The sequence below is a fragment of the Triticum aestivum genome, chromosome 3A (assembly GCF_018294505.1).
Source record: "Triticum aestivum cultivar Chinese Spring chromosome 3A, IWGSC CS RefSeq v2.1, whole genome shotgun sequence".
Classification (NCBI taxonomy): domain Eukaryota; kingdom Viridiplantae; phylum Streptophyta; class Magnoliopsida; order Poales; family Poaceae; genus Triticum; species Triticum aestivum.
In genome coordinates, this window is record NC_057800.1 from 201,860,408 (window position 1) to 201,877,944 (window position 17,537).

General features: G+C 45.4%; 1 protein-coding gene across 1 annotated transcript in view; it reads right to left on the minus strand.

The window, feature by feature from the left end:
• Nucleotides 1-3,310: 3,310 nt before the first annotated feature.
• The window catches only part of LOC123056879 (uncharacterized), a 62,042-nt gene continuing 47,815 nt past the window's right edge, over nucleotides 3,311-17,537 (minus strand). Inside the window, exon 2 of the mRNA XM_044480118.1 lies at nucleotides 3,311-4,787. Within this exon, the coding sequence (XP_044336053.1) occupies nucleotides 4,081-4,787 (707 nt within the window). The 3' untranslated portion in view covers nucleotides 3,311-4,080. The remainder of the gene's footprint in view (nucleotides 4,788-17,537) is intronic.

Here is a 17,537-nt window from a genome sequence, read left to right on the forward strand (position 1 = left end):
ATTAAGAATGGACTCTCAGAGTTTATCAGCATGCTTTGGCATTCTATGTAACATCGGGGATGTCCTGGCGATGTTCTCCTCCTTCAATATCAATCATGTTGGTAGGAAGTGCAATTCTCTGGCGCACGAACTGGCTGCAGAGGCAAGACAACATGGTGACCTCCGGCTCCTAGCTAGGGTCCCAGACAGACTGAAAAACCAGATGCAGACTGAATGTACGCCTTCTACTCTGGTATTCTGTATATACTCGAGTCCCTAAAAAAAGCATGTGGTCACCTTTGCATTTCTCCTCCTTCTTTCTCGTTACCTCGTCGTCGTCGCCTTACTTTTCACTCTGCACATCTCTTTCTTCCCTGTGTTGGAGGTCCCCTTCGAGCTCGTCCCAGCCATTTGGATGCGTGTTCCTATTTTTCTTTCCTGTTGGTGTGGCCTCCTTCTTTCCTACTGATTCAGGTTCTTCTTCTTTCCTCTCTATCCATCTTCATTTCTTCTTTAATTGTGCCCCCTCTCACTCTCTCCGTTCGTTCTTTTAGGTCTTTCGAGTTCTTCTTCTCATTGCTTGGTGGCTATATTGTTGCTTGAGGTGAGCTCATACTTTTTATGGGACAATTCCAATTTCCCCCCTAATTTGCACCCACTCATCTTTACCTCTAAAAAATCATGTCTCAACCTTGCCCCTCTTTCGTCTTGTGCGCTTATGAAAATACCCTTCTGTGACGTTTTCGTCCGGTCAAAGGCCTTTGACTGTCTAAAGAACATTTCTTGGACATTTTCCCCTTCTCTATATATCTAAATAATTGACCCCCACTTCTTCTACGAATAGAAAAGGACATACCTTATCTTGACATGCAACATTGCCAACTCACTGTGCCATGCCATGCATGTGAAAGACAAATATTCTACAAGCGTATACAATACTTGAGTATATAAAATCATATTATTTTAGTTTGCGTTCTCATATTGTTAGTAAAAACAAGGTTTCATACAATTAAATCTCGTGGAAATAACTACAACTAATTCCAGCAGCAATGCTCAAGGTATCATCTCTAGTTATCTAAGTAAGCGATCCCATTTAAATGCACAGGCAAGTCACCCACACCATCAGTAGCATACAATCTTTCACATTCCACCACATGCAAGCCCTCTACATCATCAAGCATGCAAGCCCTTTACATCATCAATTTATAGCAACAAACAATTGAACTGGAATATAACAAGGCAATATAACAATACATCCACCCTCTATTTACCTCTAGGTTTGCTACCATATATATGACAAAAAAAATATGATGCGGTATTATTCTCATATATTTCAATTTTATTTTCAGTAATTTTGTGCTATAAATTTCCGTAGCAACGTGTAGCGTTTATTGTATGAACAAGAGGACAGTAGTATCTTGCACCCGTCTTCATTGCCATCGTCAGATGACTAAGTGCCTCACAAACCACAAATAGTGCGGTAGAGTATCCGGCATCTAAAAAAAGAAAGTATTCGACATCAATGAGTAATAACACACAAAATTGACAAAAAGAAATGGAGTAATCATGCACAATGCAGCAGATCTTACTTTACCACAGTACGAGATAGGTCTAACAGCGACAGCAACTAATGCTCAGTTATTTCGTACGCGATAGTGCATATGTGCATTCTATCGCCATTATTTTTCAATGGCGATTTCCTATCAGCGACAATGTGCATATGGTGGTAGAGCTCCTAATGAAAGGTTAAGAAGAGTTTGCAGGCCTAACTCATGTTGGCAGGACACTATTGTCTATACTAACATTCATGAGATATAACAGCTTGAACCAACAAAAAACACTATGATCATGTCATCCTGAACCCAGACTCTCTGCAACATCTGCCAAATGTTCATGTCCAACTAACATTAGTCATGATTCTCCAGAAAAAAAACTAACATGAGTCATTCCTATATTATATAACTGCATGAAATGAACAAGGCCGCCACTCTACACGTAGATCGAATTTCCAATCAATAGCAAACAGAAGGTCAATATGACCACACAAATTCCATAGAACTTGATTTCAACGGAAAAGAATAAGAGACAAGTTAATCAAAGCTACTAATTTCTATTTGAACAAGAGAATGATATTCACTTATATCAGAGGCTAGCTTGGCAGGTATTAAAAGCAGACACCAGGAAGAGATCTCAGAAGAAATGCCTCAGAAGAAATCTCACATTAAGGTATTAAAAGCAGACACCAGTAAGGGGGCAAAAATGCAACCCTCTTGTAAAAATTGAAATTGAAATGCCTCAGAAGAAATCTCACATTAAGGCAAGATAGAAACAATAATACCAAGCAGTCAGTTCCCATAACTTGTCATGACATCACCTTGACTTATGATATTACTGAACAGATCTTTCAAAAGGATGCCTACAAAGACCAACAATGGCAGCTACACAAATAACAAGTGTTCATGGTGCCAGTTTGATGCCTTGAGCATATTACTAATCACATAGTTCATATTAGACCATGATGGTAGTTAAATAAACCCCACAGGATTCCACCACAATGCTGGTTGGTATAGAAGTTTTCAGGCTGGGATAACTGTAAGAGAACAATCTTATCTAATACCACTGTGTATTTGCTGGACATGTATACAGAAAAAGGAAATCAGATTGACCAATCGAGCAATTGAGCATATCTCTTCATGAATTTATCTAGTGAATATTAAGTAAGAGAAAATAATGATATATGAGCCCTGTGTTATACTCCATCCAAAATTATAAGTACATGTCATTTATCCCTGAACTTTGCTATAACATGGCCAATATGCATGCCTTAACATTGACAACCTTGTTTGCCTGTTTCAGCTTTTGACACAAATTCCTGAAGAGATGTGTAAATTTACAAAGAGAACAAGATAACTAGCCAACCTATCAATACAGTGCAAGAAACACTGCAAATATATAAGAAATAACTTGCTTAAGTAAAGCATTCCAAAAGAAAAATCACTCATGCAAACAAATTATATAGAACACACCATCATTCTGTGAACAACATATCATAGAGATAGCAGGGACTTCTACAGATGTGCCAAAAATAGCACAGATGATTTTTTTCATAATTGGTAAACAGGCTACAACTTGTTGAGAATACTGATCTTGCAGACAGAACAAAAAGAGGCTCCAATGTCCTGATGCCTTGCCCCAACACCGAGAAGAGACAGTAGCGAACCCAAGTAACAGATAAGTAATTCACCCACAATGTAAATGGTAAGTTTGGTACCAGAAGACAACACAATTACCATAAACCATCAAAATACTGGATGGACTTGTCACAGAATCCTAAATGTAAAGGAACAGATGAAGTAATTCACCACGAATATAAATGGTAAGTTTGGTAACAGAAGACAACAAGAATTACCATAAAAGATCAAAATACAGGATTGACTTGTCATTGAATCCTGAATATCAAGGAACTTCGTCAGGACCTTCGGCATAATGCAGGTCCAAAGAAGAGATCAGTTCTGGATGGTAGCTGGATGTTTTGATTCAGTAGGAGAACAAAGCAATGCTTTTCACAGAATATCCTTCTCTGGTTGTCATCATTCCTCATATGAAGGGATAAAATCTTTCATTCTCTCGTAACAGAAAAATACTCCATGATGAATGGTGGTATGGTTGGAAGAGACCATAATACGTCCACAGAAACAACCACTCCAGGCTGCGACTCTCCAAGCACAGACAAGCGAACCAACAAGTGTACTCGAGCGGATGGAACATCTGTGATGTTGTGAAGTACACTATGCTACCCTGCATTGCCACAATTTCCAGCCCATTGGTTAAGTACCCAAGCTTCCGTCGAACTTCATCAGTCAGGTTGAATACCCTGATGGTAACCCATGCCCCAGCATCAAGGCCATCTTCTTGACGCAGCATGAAACCGATGTTGAATCCTTTTGAATAAGCAATGCACATGTTAACGCCGTTAATTTGGCCAAGGATCGAGCTGGGAAAACCATCCAGATTCAGGAGAGGTGGGATCATCTCAACAAACAATCGTGGGTTGTTTGGGTCGGGGTCCAAGACAACCACATACGCACGATTCCGATATGGCTAGTAGATGAAATTACCCACTCGCATGCCGCTCTCAGGCAAAAGATCACCTTGGCCGCCTTCCGGGTCGGCGTGCGGGACATCCAACCATGGGGAGAGGAACCAATCGCCGCCTATTCCCAAGAATGAGGAGAAGACCGCAGCCCGCAACCTGAACTTTCCATGGGCAACAAGACAGAAGATGCGAAAGCTCTCGGGGTTTTCGTCATCGCAAATCAGGCCGGCGTGAAGGAATTGACCATTGCCTTCGCGGTCGTCGTCGTCGTCGAAGATGTGGGCGTCACTCAGATCAAAGAACCGTTCGCACCACCGTGCCAAGGGGTTTAGCAGCGCGAGCAATAGCTCGCCCAGTTTCTTGAGGAGAAGGTAACCGCCATGGGCATCGTAGACGATCCAGTAAGCTTCCGGGCCATCGCGCGCCTGGAGGGTGGTGAGGAAAAAGTCACCGCTCAAGATGGCGGCCACGAGCTCCGGATCATTCCGGCGGGCGGGGGCGAAGGCCGGGATACACTGGAAGTCATTGTGAGGGACATTTGGAAATGGTGTGCCGAAGAAGAGGCCGAGGAGGGGCGCCGGGTGGAGGTCGATGAATTGACGACGGAAGGGGGGAAATTGGTCACCAGGTTGCGCCAGGGCAGGCAGGTGCAGGCGGCGCGGACGAGGTCCGAGAGGGAGGGAAGGCGGAGGAAGATATCGAGCAGCAGGTTTTCAGGGAGGTCGTCGATGGTGGCGGCCGCCGCCGCCGGCTGGCCGTTGGCGGCCATAGATACGGTGGTTGGACGGGGGTTACCTCACGTCCGCTGCCGAACCAACCAACTCCGTCTGATCTAGAAGACTAGCCACAGTGGGAGTAACTTCAACAGTAACATCGAGTCCAACTCAGCAAATTTGCTTATGTGGCAATGAGTTAATGAGGAGAGAGGTAGTAGTAGTAACTTAGCTAGTTACTGTAACATCACATGTCCCAATGCAATGTGAGTCTATAACCTAATAAATAAAGCTATGCATGTTACCACACTTATGTTACTACCCATTATGAAGGTAGTAACATAGTCTAGGAATACGTGTATGTTACTAATGTATGTTACTCTCCATCGTGGCTAGTCGAAGGAAATGAGCCGCTCCGTAAACAGGAGAAGTGGGTTATTAACACCAGCAAGAGAGGATGTCACTGGGCATTGTCCACCTGTCCTTATACGGTTTTGAAGTTTTAGGAGAATATCATGGTTTTCTTAAAAAACCATTGTTTAAAAGACTTTGATTTGTTTGGCTTTAACAAATACTTTAGTTTAGTTTACAAGACCGTAGTATCTTCAAAACTGAGGGTTTTTTTAGTATCTAAAAGGAGGTCCGGATCTCTTTTCTAAACCGAGAAACACTCATGCCTAGCTGGTCTTAGAAAGACTGTGCTAGCCAAACACTCTGTAGTTTTGCTAAAGCAGAGGAAAACCGCAGCTTTAGAAACCGAGGTATACATTGCCTAGGCATTACAATACCATACTTTTGGATTACTTTGGTTTTAGAAATATTGTGCTCCCAAACTAGGCCTACGTTTTCTCCCACGACACGCACCCCCCTCCTCTCTTTGTTTGTAGGGTTGTCACGACAAGTGGTCTCATGGATGGCGTCACGGCTTGGCATGGTGACGGCGGCGCCGTTTGGTTTGGTGGTTGGGCGAGGGCGTTGGGAAAGGAGGAGGACACCGGGAAAGCGGCGCGCACTGCGCAGCTTGACCACGTCATCCCCGCCTATGCCAATGATCTCGACCAGTGGTAATGTTGCCGCTGCCGCTGACGTTGGGAGGCGTCTGGCGGATCGGCTACAAAGGCACCAACCATCTAGCACAGCTGACTTGGAATGAAGATCTGCACAAGGGCGCCACCAAGTCTGCATGGACGTCCTTGAAACCGTCAGGTGATATGGATTCTTTTGCTCTTTTATTCTCCACTCATCCTGTTGTAGACCAAATTGATAATATTTATTGAAAGATTTTTTGTGATTTTGATGATTGACTTAGTAATCCAAGTCCCACGCTCTGCTGCTCCTGCAACGGCGACATTTTCTACTCCCACTAGCAGACCTGGTTCAAGATCAGAGGCAACAAGTAAGGTCCTACTTTATGTCTATGTTAGTCTGTCAACTTAGTATAATTCATCCCCAGCCCTCTGTGTTCACTTCACTTTAGTTAACTAAATTAGGCATAACGCTCCGGTGCATGCAGGGTTTTTACGGATTTGTGTATTCACTATAACAGTAAAGAACATGTATTATTAAACCTTATATGTGATACACAACTATTCTTCGGGAAGAGAAGAAGATAAGAAATGAGCTGAAAGAGAGGATAAAACTAGCGAGAATGGCAGTGTCAAAAAAAACTAGAGAGAATGGCTACATGGATAACTAGATTAGAAGAGTTTGGAAGTGGTCACCTTCCTTTCATGTGCTTGCTTTATAAAGGTAAAGATTCAGTTCACCAGACAATTCATGTTGTTTTTATTGGAAGAGTTTCACATTGTTGCATGAGAATTGCAGAGGGAAAAGATATATGGTTTTACTTCTGAGATTGGGTACATCTCTTATTATTCACATTCTTGTCAAACGACTTTAAGCATTAATTATCGGATACTGGAAAGTATGAAAGTGTGAACCAGGGTAGTTTCCTTTCTTTGTTGTTTCTATATCTAAAATTTGTTTGGTGTGCCCCAAGATTTGAATTACATGAGTTCTATTTGATCGCTTTGTTTTTGTGATTATTGTCCTAGTGTCCTTCTCATGCGTCCTTATGAAAATCAACTATTGCAACTGGAAGATGATTTTGTCGGTCCAGTAAATAGGAAATTTGATAATGAGGGCCAACTTCAATACCCATCCCACTATGTTGCTCTGAGTTCAGATAATTCATGGTTCTATGTTGCTTTGTGTGAAGACATGATGTGGGATAAAATCGCAAAAACATGGTTCTTTGTTATGCATGGATGGATCCCTAGACACATGGTCATATTGTCTTAATGTTTATGTTCTTAATAAGGTTTGCACTTACTCCTTGGCTTCCTCGATATTTTTTTCTTATCATAAATTAGAGTTATTTGTTAGTATCTTGAAAATATAACATTTCTCACAAGATTATCTGAAAAAGTCTTCATTTGTTCCATCTATGTCGTCTAATAGGTTGGTCAATCATAGTTGTAAGGGCATATTTATCCCTAAGGTGTTTTCGTGATTGATGACAATGTGTTTGCGGACTAATCGTGTGCCTTGAGTTTCCCAGACGTTTCATCGCTAGGCACTAGACGGTTTGGTGCCCCTCGAAGACTGTTGAAGACAGCGTCTTTTCTACGTTTCTTTTTGGTGGATTTGAGTCGTAGGAAAGCCGTACTATCAAGAGGGGGTCCGCGTCGGAAAGGTTTGGGTGGAATCATCACGTACACGTCTCTTTCTAGTCCCCTCCTTTCCCTTGGAGCATCCTCCATTGTTTTCTCGCCCCCTTGTTTCTGGCTGCTGTGTTGGCTCGCGGTAGTACTTCTCCCAGGTGAGCGGTAGTACCGTAGGCACCAGTGATAGTACCGTGCTGCGGCGCGGTAGTACCGCAGGTGCCCATAGTAGTACCGCTTCCCTGGAGCTGCACTACTATGGCCCACCAGGCTAGTACCGCTCCCTCGTGGTAGTAGGGGCGGATGTAATTTTTTACATCCGCGCCTACCACGGTAGTACCGCAACCCTTCCACAGTAGTACCGTGCTCAGCTGTCAGGCAGTAGTACCGCCCCTCTGCGGTAGTACTGTGTCGAGTTTTTGCTTCTTCCGTTTTTTAGCGGAAGTAGGCACGGATGATTCCTTATTCCCTGGCTAGGGGATTCCTGCCTTTGCGGTAGTACCGCAAGGGGGAGCAGTAGTACCGCGCTCACGGAAGTACCACCCTCAGCACTTGTGCTGCAGGTCTTCCCTAGCTGTTGCTGGTGCTGCGGCAGTACCGCGGGCCCGTACGGTTGTACCACGTGTCGTTGCGGTAGTACCGCTTGGCAGCAAGCGGTAGTACCGCGTGGCCCTGCGGTAGTACCGCTGGCCGCGGGCTGGTAGGTGGATAACGGTTGGATCTTTGTCACACACTATAAAAGGGGTCCCCTTCTTCCCCGTTGACTCATCTCTTCTAACCCTAAGCTCCATTGTTGCTCTAATCTTCATTTTCGCCCGATCTCACTCCCTAGCCAATCAAACTTGTTGGTTTGCTCGGGAGTGGTTGAGAAGGCCTTGATCCACACTTCCACCAAGAGAAATTTGATTCCCCCCACTAATCCCTTGCGGATCTTGTTACTCTTGGGTGTTTTAGCATCCTTGACGGTTGAGGTCACCGCGGAGCCATAGTCCATTGTGGTGAAGCTTCGCGGTGTCGTTGGGAGCCTCCAATTGAGTTGTGGAGATTGCCCCAGCCTTGTTTGTAAAGGTTCGGTTGCCGCCTCCAAGGGCACCAATAGTGGAATCATGGCATCTCGCATTGTGTGAGGGCATGAGGAGAATACGGTGGCGCTAGTGGCTTCTTGGGGAGCATCGTGCCTCCACACCGCTCCAACGGAGACGTACTTCCCCTCAAAGGGAAGGAACTTCGGTAACACATCCTCGTCTCCACTGGCTCCACTCTTGGTTACCTCGTGCCTTTACTTGTGCAAGCTTATTTGTGTTATATCTCTTGCTTGCTTGTGTTCCTATCCTTGTTGCATCATATAGGTTGCTCACCGAGTTGCATATCTAGACAACCTACTTTGATGCAAAGTCTAAATTATGAAATAAAAGCTAAAAATTGTTAGTTGCCTATTCACCCCCCCTCTAGTCAACCATATCGATCCTTTCAATTGGTATCAGAGCCTCTTCTCTTTATTAAGGACTTTGCCGTCCGAAGAGTATGGTTGGTACCGTAGACGGTGTGGAGGAACACTCCGGTGTGAATCCAATCTCGTCTACGGGCGATGGGGGAACGTCGGTCTCTCGTGAGGAGTTCAATGTGGCCTTGGAGACATTGAAAACCTCCATGACGACCGAGGTTGAAAGCATGTTTACTAAATTCCTTGAAGGGCTTAAACTATCCACCGCACCATTAAAAGTGGGTGATCCCACCGACAAGGTGACGGATGCTATCTTCGACAAGGGGGAAGCTAGTAGTGAAAAGGCTCCTTCTTCTAGTGGTAAACATGGCACTGGCATCTTTGCTCATGTGGAACCTCCACTTGTTTATGGTGGACTAGTTCCTTCCACTCATTTGAATCATGCCGGTCCTCCCCCTAAGATTGTAAAAAAATGAGGACTTTGATTCTTGGGTTTACCGCTTTAAGCGTCATTTAAATCATGTGAACACTAATCTTTGGAGAATCATCGAAGAAGGTTTTCATCCGCATGATCCAAGCAACTTCACTCCTCGAGAAGCCGCGGATAAACAATTCAATGAGAATGTTCTCTTCATCATTCAAGATGCAATTCCACCCAAAGATCTACCTCATCTTCGGCCCTTCTCCTTGGCCAAAGACGCATGGCTTTGTGTTGTCTCGCTCTACCAGGGAAGCGCAAGCATTCAACGCTCCAACTATGAAGTGGTGCAAGATGAAGCCGACGAGTTTGCAATGAAAGAAGATGAAGAACCTCGTGAGCTTTATCTGAGAGTAACCAAACTCGCGGTCTCACTCCGAGATCACGGGAGCAAGGACACGGATGACAATTGGATCAAGCGCAAATTCCTCAAGGCAATGATGCCTTACCACAAGGCCATGTCCTCCGTCATTCGTCAAAGGCCGGATTTCCACACTTTGACCTCAAGCGAGGTTTTGTATGAGTTTGTGGCCATGAACATCTTGGATAAGACCGCCGACAATGCGGTGCTTCGTTCTCAAAGGGCAAAGAAGCCCAACCTTGCTTTGAAGGCCAAGGTCTTCGTTGAATAAGAAGAAGAAGAAGAAGAAGAAGAAGAGGAGAGCAACCCCGAAGATACAAAGTATGCATATCATGAACACATGACATTTGCTTCGAGGCAATTTTGGAGCAAGAAAAACTCAAGGCCAAACTTTAACAAAAACAACTCAAGCGGCATGAAGAGCAAGCAACGTGTAAGGACTTGCTACAATTGTGGAAATGTGAGTCATTTTGTTGTGGAGTGCCTGTATGAGAAGATGGAAGACAATGGTGGAAAGCTCATCCGAAAAGACAAGGCCAAGTCATTCCCCAACAAGAGCAACTTCACCAAGAAGACTCCTCCCAAGGTATTTGTGGTACAAGATGAGTACAATGAGGATGATGACGAGGATGAAGATGATGAGTTGGTTGCCATGGCCTCAGTTGCCATTGCAACGACTCCACGGGTGTCTCTCTTCGACTCACCCAATGAGAGCATCAACACCAAGTGCCTCATGGCTAAAGCCACAACAAGGTAACCTCCAACATCAAAACTACTATCATTAATCATCCTTCTTCGACGGATAGTATTGATGAACATGAGGAAGCTGATGTGGAGGTGAATGAGTTTGAGGCCTTTATGGCCAAGATCAAGGGTAAATCCAAGAAGCATTTTGTTGCTCTCTTGGAACAACTTGGTGAAGCCAATGACATGATCGAGACTCACGAAGATACCATCTCTAAGATGGAAGGGCATAGTCATGACTATGCCGATGAGATCTCGGATCTTTCCAATGCTCTTGAGGAAGAGTGTGGTCTTCGTTTGGCTCTTGAGGAGTCACACAACATTGATCATGCTAAGTTAAAGAAAGATTTTGATCATGTTCTCATTGTCTCTTGTGTGCTAAACTCCGAGAAGGCCAAACTTGAGGTTGATCTTGCTAGACTCAAGGAGGAGTTTGATCTACTTGACAAGGCTCACAAGGTCTTGAAGGGTGCTCATGCTAGCCTCAAAGAGTCTCATGATCAACTTCAAGTAAAGCTAACCAAGGAAAAAGCCACTTTTCCTCTTATGATGTTAATTGATAATGCAAATGCTACTAACCCGTGTTGTGAGCATGTGCATCTTGTTGAGGAGAACGCTAAGCTAAAGGTGAAACTTGAGAGAGGTCTTGCGACTTGCATACAACGCAAGAAGAACCTCAACGACCTCTTGATCAACCAAAAGGGAGTTGTGGCCAAGGAAGGGGTTGGGTACGTGCCCGAGTCCAAGAACAAGAAGAAGAATGACAAGACCAAACGACCTCCTCCTCTCATGCAAACCTTTGTGAAGGAGGGAGAGAGTGCTTCCAAGGAGAAGAAGAACAATGCGAAGGGTGGCGGTGTCAAGAAGGGCAATGCCACTCCTCCCATCAAAGCTGGCGACTTTAATCCTTCTTATATGTTATGTCGTGCTAGTGACGGGCATGTTTATGCCAAATTCGTTGGTTCTCCTCATGAGTACATTGAATGGTCTATTGGGGCTCCAAAGACCCTTGTTACTAACATCAAAGGACCCATTACAAAATGGGTACCTAAAACCACTGTTCAAGATATCTTCCGATATTCCGATAAATCGACCTATTTATCGCTTACCTTGTCTGACCGATAAGATAAATCATCCGATAAATCAGCCGATATGGCGATAAATCGGCCGATATGCCGATAAACTGGCCGATTTACCCCTTATCATGGGTCGACTGATAAGTTCACGATAAGCGATATCCCCAACATTGCCTAAAACCAAGCATTGATCTCTTGTAGGTGTTTGCTTCCGGTGGGGGATCATGGTTGCTCGATAGCGGAGCTACAAATCATATGACCGGAAGCAAGGACTTGGTGGTGGACGTGCACAAGATTCCATCTATGCCCACCAATGTCGAGTGGGGTGACGCCTCATCTTCTAAGGTATTGGGACTTGGCAAGGTAGTCATCTCTCATGATCTCATGATCGAGAAGATCATGCTTGTTGAGTCCCTTGCATACAATTTACTTTCCGTTCGTCAACTTGCAATCATGGGCTTTGCCACTTTCTTTGATATCGATACCGTGGCCCTCTTGTGGAGCAAGACTCTTAAAGTAGCCTTTGTTGGGCATGTCGAGAACGGTCTATATGTGATTAACTTTTCGAAGCGACCCACTAAGACAGCGACATGCCTAATGGCTAAAGTTGATGTGGGATAGATTTGCCATCGCCATTTAGCCCATGTCAATATGAGATCTTTGCAAAGTCTTCTCAAGGGGGACCATGTCCGTGGACTAACGAATGTTAGTTTTGCTAAAGATCGTGCTTGCAATGCTTGTATCGAAGGAATGTTACATGAGAAGGCTCACCCTCCCACGACTATCATTTACTCAAAGAGGCCTTTGGAGCTCCTTCACTTGGATCTCTTTGGGCCTCCATCCGTCGATAGTCTTGGGGGTAGGAAGTATTGCTTGGTGATTGTGGATGACTACTCAAGATACACTTGGGTGTATTTCTTCAAGAGGAAGAGCGAGACCCAACAAACCGTCATTGACTTTGCAAATGAAGCACAATGTCAACACAATGCAAAGATCTTGACAATAAGAAGTGACAACGGCACCGAGTTCAAGAATTACACCTTGGATGAGTTTCTTAGTGATGAGGGGATCAAGCATCAATATTCCGCACCTTACACCCCTCAACAAAAACGGTGTTGCGGAGAGGAAGAACCGGACATTTATGGATGCGGCAAGGACCATGATGGCGGAGTTCAAGTCTACACACAACTTTTGGGCCAAAGCCATCAACACCACATGTCATGCATCCAATCGGCTCTACCTCCGCAAAGGCTTGAACAAGACTCCATATGAGATACTCACTGGTAACAAGCCCAACCTCAAGTACTCTCGGGTGTTCGGGTGTAAGTGTTTCATTCTCAAGAAAGGTGTTCGGTTGTCTAAATTTGAGGCTAGAGCTTACGAGGGCATATTTGATGGTTATGCTACAAACTCTCATGCTTACCGTGTCCTCAATAAATCTGCAGGATTTATTGAGGAGACGTGTAACGTGGAGTTTGATGAGAATAACGGCTCCCAAGTGGAGAAAAGTGGCACTTGTGATGTAGGTGATGAAATTCCTCCTCAAGCCATAAGAAGAATGGGTGTGGGTTTTATCCTACCCATTGAGGAAGCCCTTGTGGCCTAAGGAGAAGGACAAAGCTCCACTCAAGTGGAGCCATCACCAACCCAAGGCCCACACGCTTCCGAAGAACAACATGAAGGCCCTCATCATCAAGAACATGACCAAGGGCAAGATCATGCTCAAGACGGTGTTGACACACCAAGTGATGCCCAAGGTCAAGTTCTCTCCTCCGAGCAAGTTCAAGAACAAGAACAAGCTCAAGATGACGCTCAAGATGATCAAGTGACCACTCCTCGTCTCACCCCTGAGGAGGAATTGGAGCGTCATGCCGCCAAGGTTGCTTCCAAGCTCTCCACCAAGGATCATCTCATGACGAATGTGCTTGGAAGCTTAACAAAGGGGGTAAGCACTCATAGACAATTAGCAAACTATTGTGAGCATCACGCGTTTGTCTCTTGTGTCGAACCTCACAAGGTCTATGAGGCGCTCGAAGATCCGGATTGGCTCAATGCCATGCATGAAGAACTCAACAACTTCGAGCGCAACAAAGTGTGGAGATTGGTTCCAAGACCGACGGGGAACCACAATGTCATTGGAACCAAGTGGATATTTAAGAACAAGCAAGATGCCCATGGGATTATCATTCGCAACAAGGCTCGTTTGGTAGCACAAGGCTACTCCCATGTCGAGGGTATCGACTACGGTGAAACCTTTGCTCCCGTTACTCGTCTTGAATCCATTCGCATGTTGATTGCATATGCTTCTCATCATAACTTTAAGTTACAACAAATTGATGTGAAGAGTGCTTTTCTTAATGGTCCTATTGATGAATTGGTTTATGTCAAGCAACCCCCCGGGTTCGAGGATCCCTACTTTCTTGATCATGTGTATCAACTCGATAAGGCACTCTATGGCCTTAAACTAGCCCCACGTGCGTGGTATGACCACCTTACCGAGTTGTCACAAGATCGTGGTTTTGAAGTTCGGCTAATCGACCCCACTCTTTTTACTAAGAAGGTCAAAGGGGAGTTGTTTGTGTGCCAATTATATGTTGATGATATTATTTTTGGCTCCGCTAAGAAAGCTTTCAATGAGGAATTTGCCGCTCTCATGACCTCAAAGTTTGAGATGTCTTCCATGGGAGAGTTGAAGTTCTTTCTAGGGTTCGAAGTGAAGCAAAGAAGAGAAGGAACCTTCATCAACCAAGCCAAATACACTCAAGACATGCTCAAGAGATTCAAGCTAAGTGATGTCAAGCCGTCTTCCACTCCAATGCCCACCAAGTGCCAACTTGACATAGATCCCAATGGTAAAGCGGTGGATCAAAAGGTATATCGCTCCATGATAGGCTCCTTGCTTTACCTTTGTGCATCTAGACCGGATATCATGTTGAGTGTGGGAATTTGTGCACGGTTTCAAGCCGCACCTAAGGAAAGTCACTATGTGGTGGTCAAGCGAATCTTTCGATATTTGGCTCATACCCCAAACTTTGGCTTATGGTACCCAAGAGGAGCAAACTTCAAGCTTGTAGGGTATTCGGATTTTGATTGGGCAGGAGACAAAGTGGATAGGAAGTCCACTTCTGGAGGGTGCCAATTCCTTGGTTGCTTGTTGGTAAGTTGGTCTTCCAAAAAGCAAAGTTGTGTGTCTCTCTCGTCCACCGAAACGGAGTATGTAGCGGCCGGTAGTTGTTGTGCACAGATCTTATGGATGAGGCAAACTTTAAAGGATCACGGTGTCATTTGTGACAAAGTGCCTCTTTGGTGTGACAATGAAAGTGCCATCAAGATTTCTCTCAACCCGGTTCAACACTTCAAGACGAAGCATATTGAGATTCGGTATCACTTCATCCAGGATCACATTAGGAGAGGAGAGATCAATGTCAACTATGTCAACACTCATGATAACCTTGCAGATATTTTCACGAAGCCCTTGGATGAAGCAAAATTTTGCGTGTTAAGGCATGAGCTAAATATCATTGATTCGAGCAATGTTTCTTGAACCCTTGCACACCCCACCATACTCAACTTGTTGTCTTGTTTATATGTAGGCACGGACATAGGGGGAGTGTTGTTCTCTCAATGAACTCTCCCTCCCCCCATTATGCATAAATTGATCAAGTCTTTCACATTAGCCATGTTTGATGGTACTTGTGCTTCAAAGACGAGTTTTGGTCATGGGCCCAAGGATAATTCTTCGCGGTGCCATACCAATTGACTCAAACATAGGTGGCTACGACCACCGTCCTCTCTTTGGAGAGGTGGTGTCTCATGGTTGTTTCGTGTTGTCGTTTGCCTTTCTGCCTTTGTGTGTCACATGGTCTGGTGGTGTCGTGTTGCCTCGGAGTTTTTGTGCAAAGACCTCTTGAGCCCACGGTACTACCGCGTTGAGAGGGCACGGTACTACCGCGCTGGAGCGCGGTACTACCACTCAGGTGCGATACTTCCGCCGAGCGGTACTACCGCGATGAGGCACGATACTACCGCGCCATCGAGTGAGCGTGGGGGTTATGACTCGGGAAGGGGAGTTCCAACTCCCCATACCCATTCACTTGCCTCTCTCCCCACGTCTCTCTCTCTCTCTTGCTCAAGAACGGCGCCGGAGGTCCTCGCCGGATCTCCGTTTCCGGCCAATCTCATCGGATTCCGACCGGTGGGATTGTTCCCCACCACTTCCTCTTGCCATGGACCAAGGTTTTTCCCCAAATCCCTCTCTTTCTTGGTTGTTCTCTCGCTTCTAGGTTTTTGGGGAGATGCTTGTTGTTCTTGAGATTTTAGGCCAAATCTGTGCAAGAGTAGGATGTAGGAGAGTCGTGTTGCGTAGGAATCATACTTGATATGTTGTCATGTGGTAGATTTGTCCAACTGTAGTACTGCCGTGGTTTCGCGGGCTTTCTCAGATTTGAACTTGTTCGGATCTGACGTGGTGCGGTACAACCGTGTCTCATGTGTGGTACTACCGCTCATGCGGTACTACCGCCCATCAGGTGCGGTACTACCGCGCTAGCTGTGGCACTAAGATCCTACTACCGCTCCTAGACCCGGTACTACCGTGACCTTACACGGTACTACCGCGACTAGGAGCAGTACTACAATCTTAGTACCGCATCACTTGGCAGTACTACCATAGGGGTCGAATCTCTCTCATGGCAATTATCTTGTGTGCTTCCTACATGTTTCTTTTGCTTTGTTGTGGTCTTTGCATTGATCCTTCTTGCTTGTCGTATGTGTTTTGCGCTTTGTGTCTCAGGTGGTGGCTCTCGCCGTTCCAATCCCAGTCATGACACTGGCTCCAAGCGTCTACGCAATCCCCAAGATGAAGCACCAGAGGGCTCCAATGCCCCCAAGCGCAATGTCAAGACCACTGCCAGCAAGCAAAAGGAACCTGCTAAGGGCATGGACGAGATTTCCCTCAATGAGTATGTCGAACGCTGGAAGATCAACCCCTATGTGAATCCTGGGGCTGTCATCAGAAGCACTGAGTTGTTCTGGACCAAGCAACATGCTCTCATATATCTGGATGTGATCAAGAACAAGCAGAATACCTTCGTGGATGTCAAGTGGTTAGACATGAATCACATGAGGAAGGACAAGTTTCGTGATTATTTTGGAGACGCAATTGACTTGGTGAAGCAGTTTGCTATTCAGCCTGCGGTCTCCTTTCACCTTGACTATGACCCTGAGCTTGTTTGTCAGTTCTTTGCCTCAGTTCACTTTCACCCCGGGGATGAGCGAAGGATGACCTGGATGACCAACGGCCGTCAATTGTCTCCTACATGGAAGGAGTTCATGGATCTGCTTCACATTCCTGATGACGGGCTTTCCACACCCATTGGTGTTTGGCCCCACGCCAACTCTGAGTCTGCTAACAAGAACCTACTTCAGCCATTCCTTGTTGAGAAGGTGCTCCCCAATGGCAAGTCAACTTGGGTGCTGAACTCCTTTCTGGATATCATGCATCGCATCTTCCGCAACACTCTGTTCCCATGCATTGGCGACAAGGACAAGGTTCATTCCTATCTAGTGTACATGTTGCTCCTGTGTGCGGAGGCACATTTGTCTCAGACTCAGCCACTTGATGTCTCACACATCATGTGGTGTGAGCTTCAGTTTGCGGTGTTCACTCGCAAGGTACCTATCTATGGACCGTACCTATTTCTGTTGCTCTCCACAACTTGGGAGAAGATGTACCCTGGTGATGAGTTCCTTGCTCCAGACTGGATTCGACATGAGTCCATCGGTCTCCACGTCAAGCACAACTGGGCCAACACTACTACCCGTGCTGAGGCTTCTACTGCTAGGAGGGCTGTTGGTGAGCAGGAGGCTGGTGCAGAGAATGTTGCTGAGGACCGTGCTACTAGGTCTACCACTCCTTCCTCTGAGCCGTCGTGGGCCAAGAAGTTAAAGGACAAGATGAAGACTCTCTTCTGCATGCAGGCAA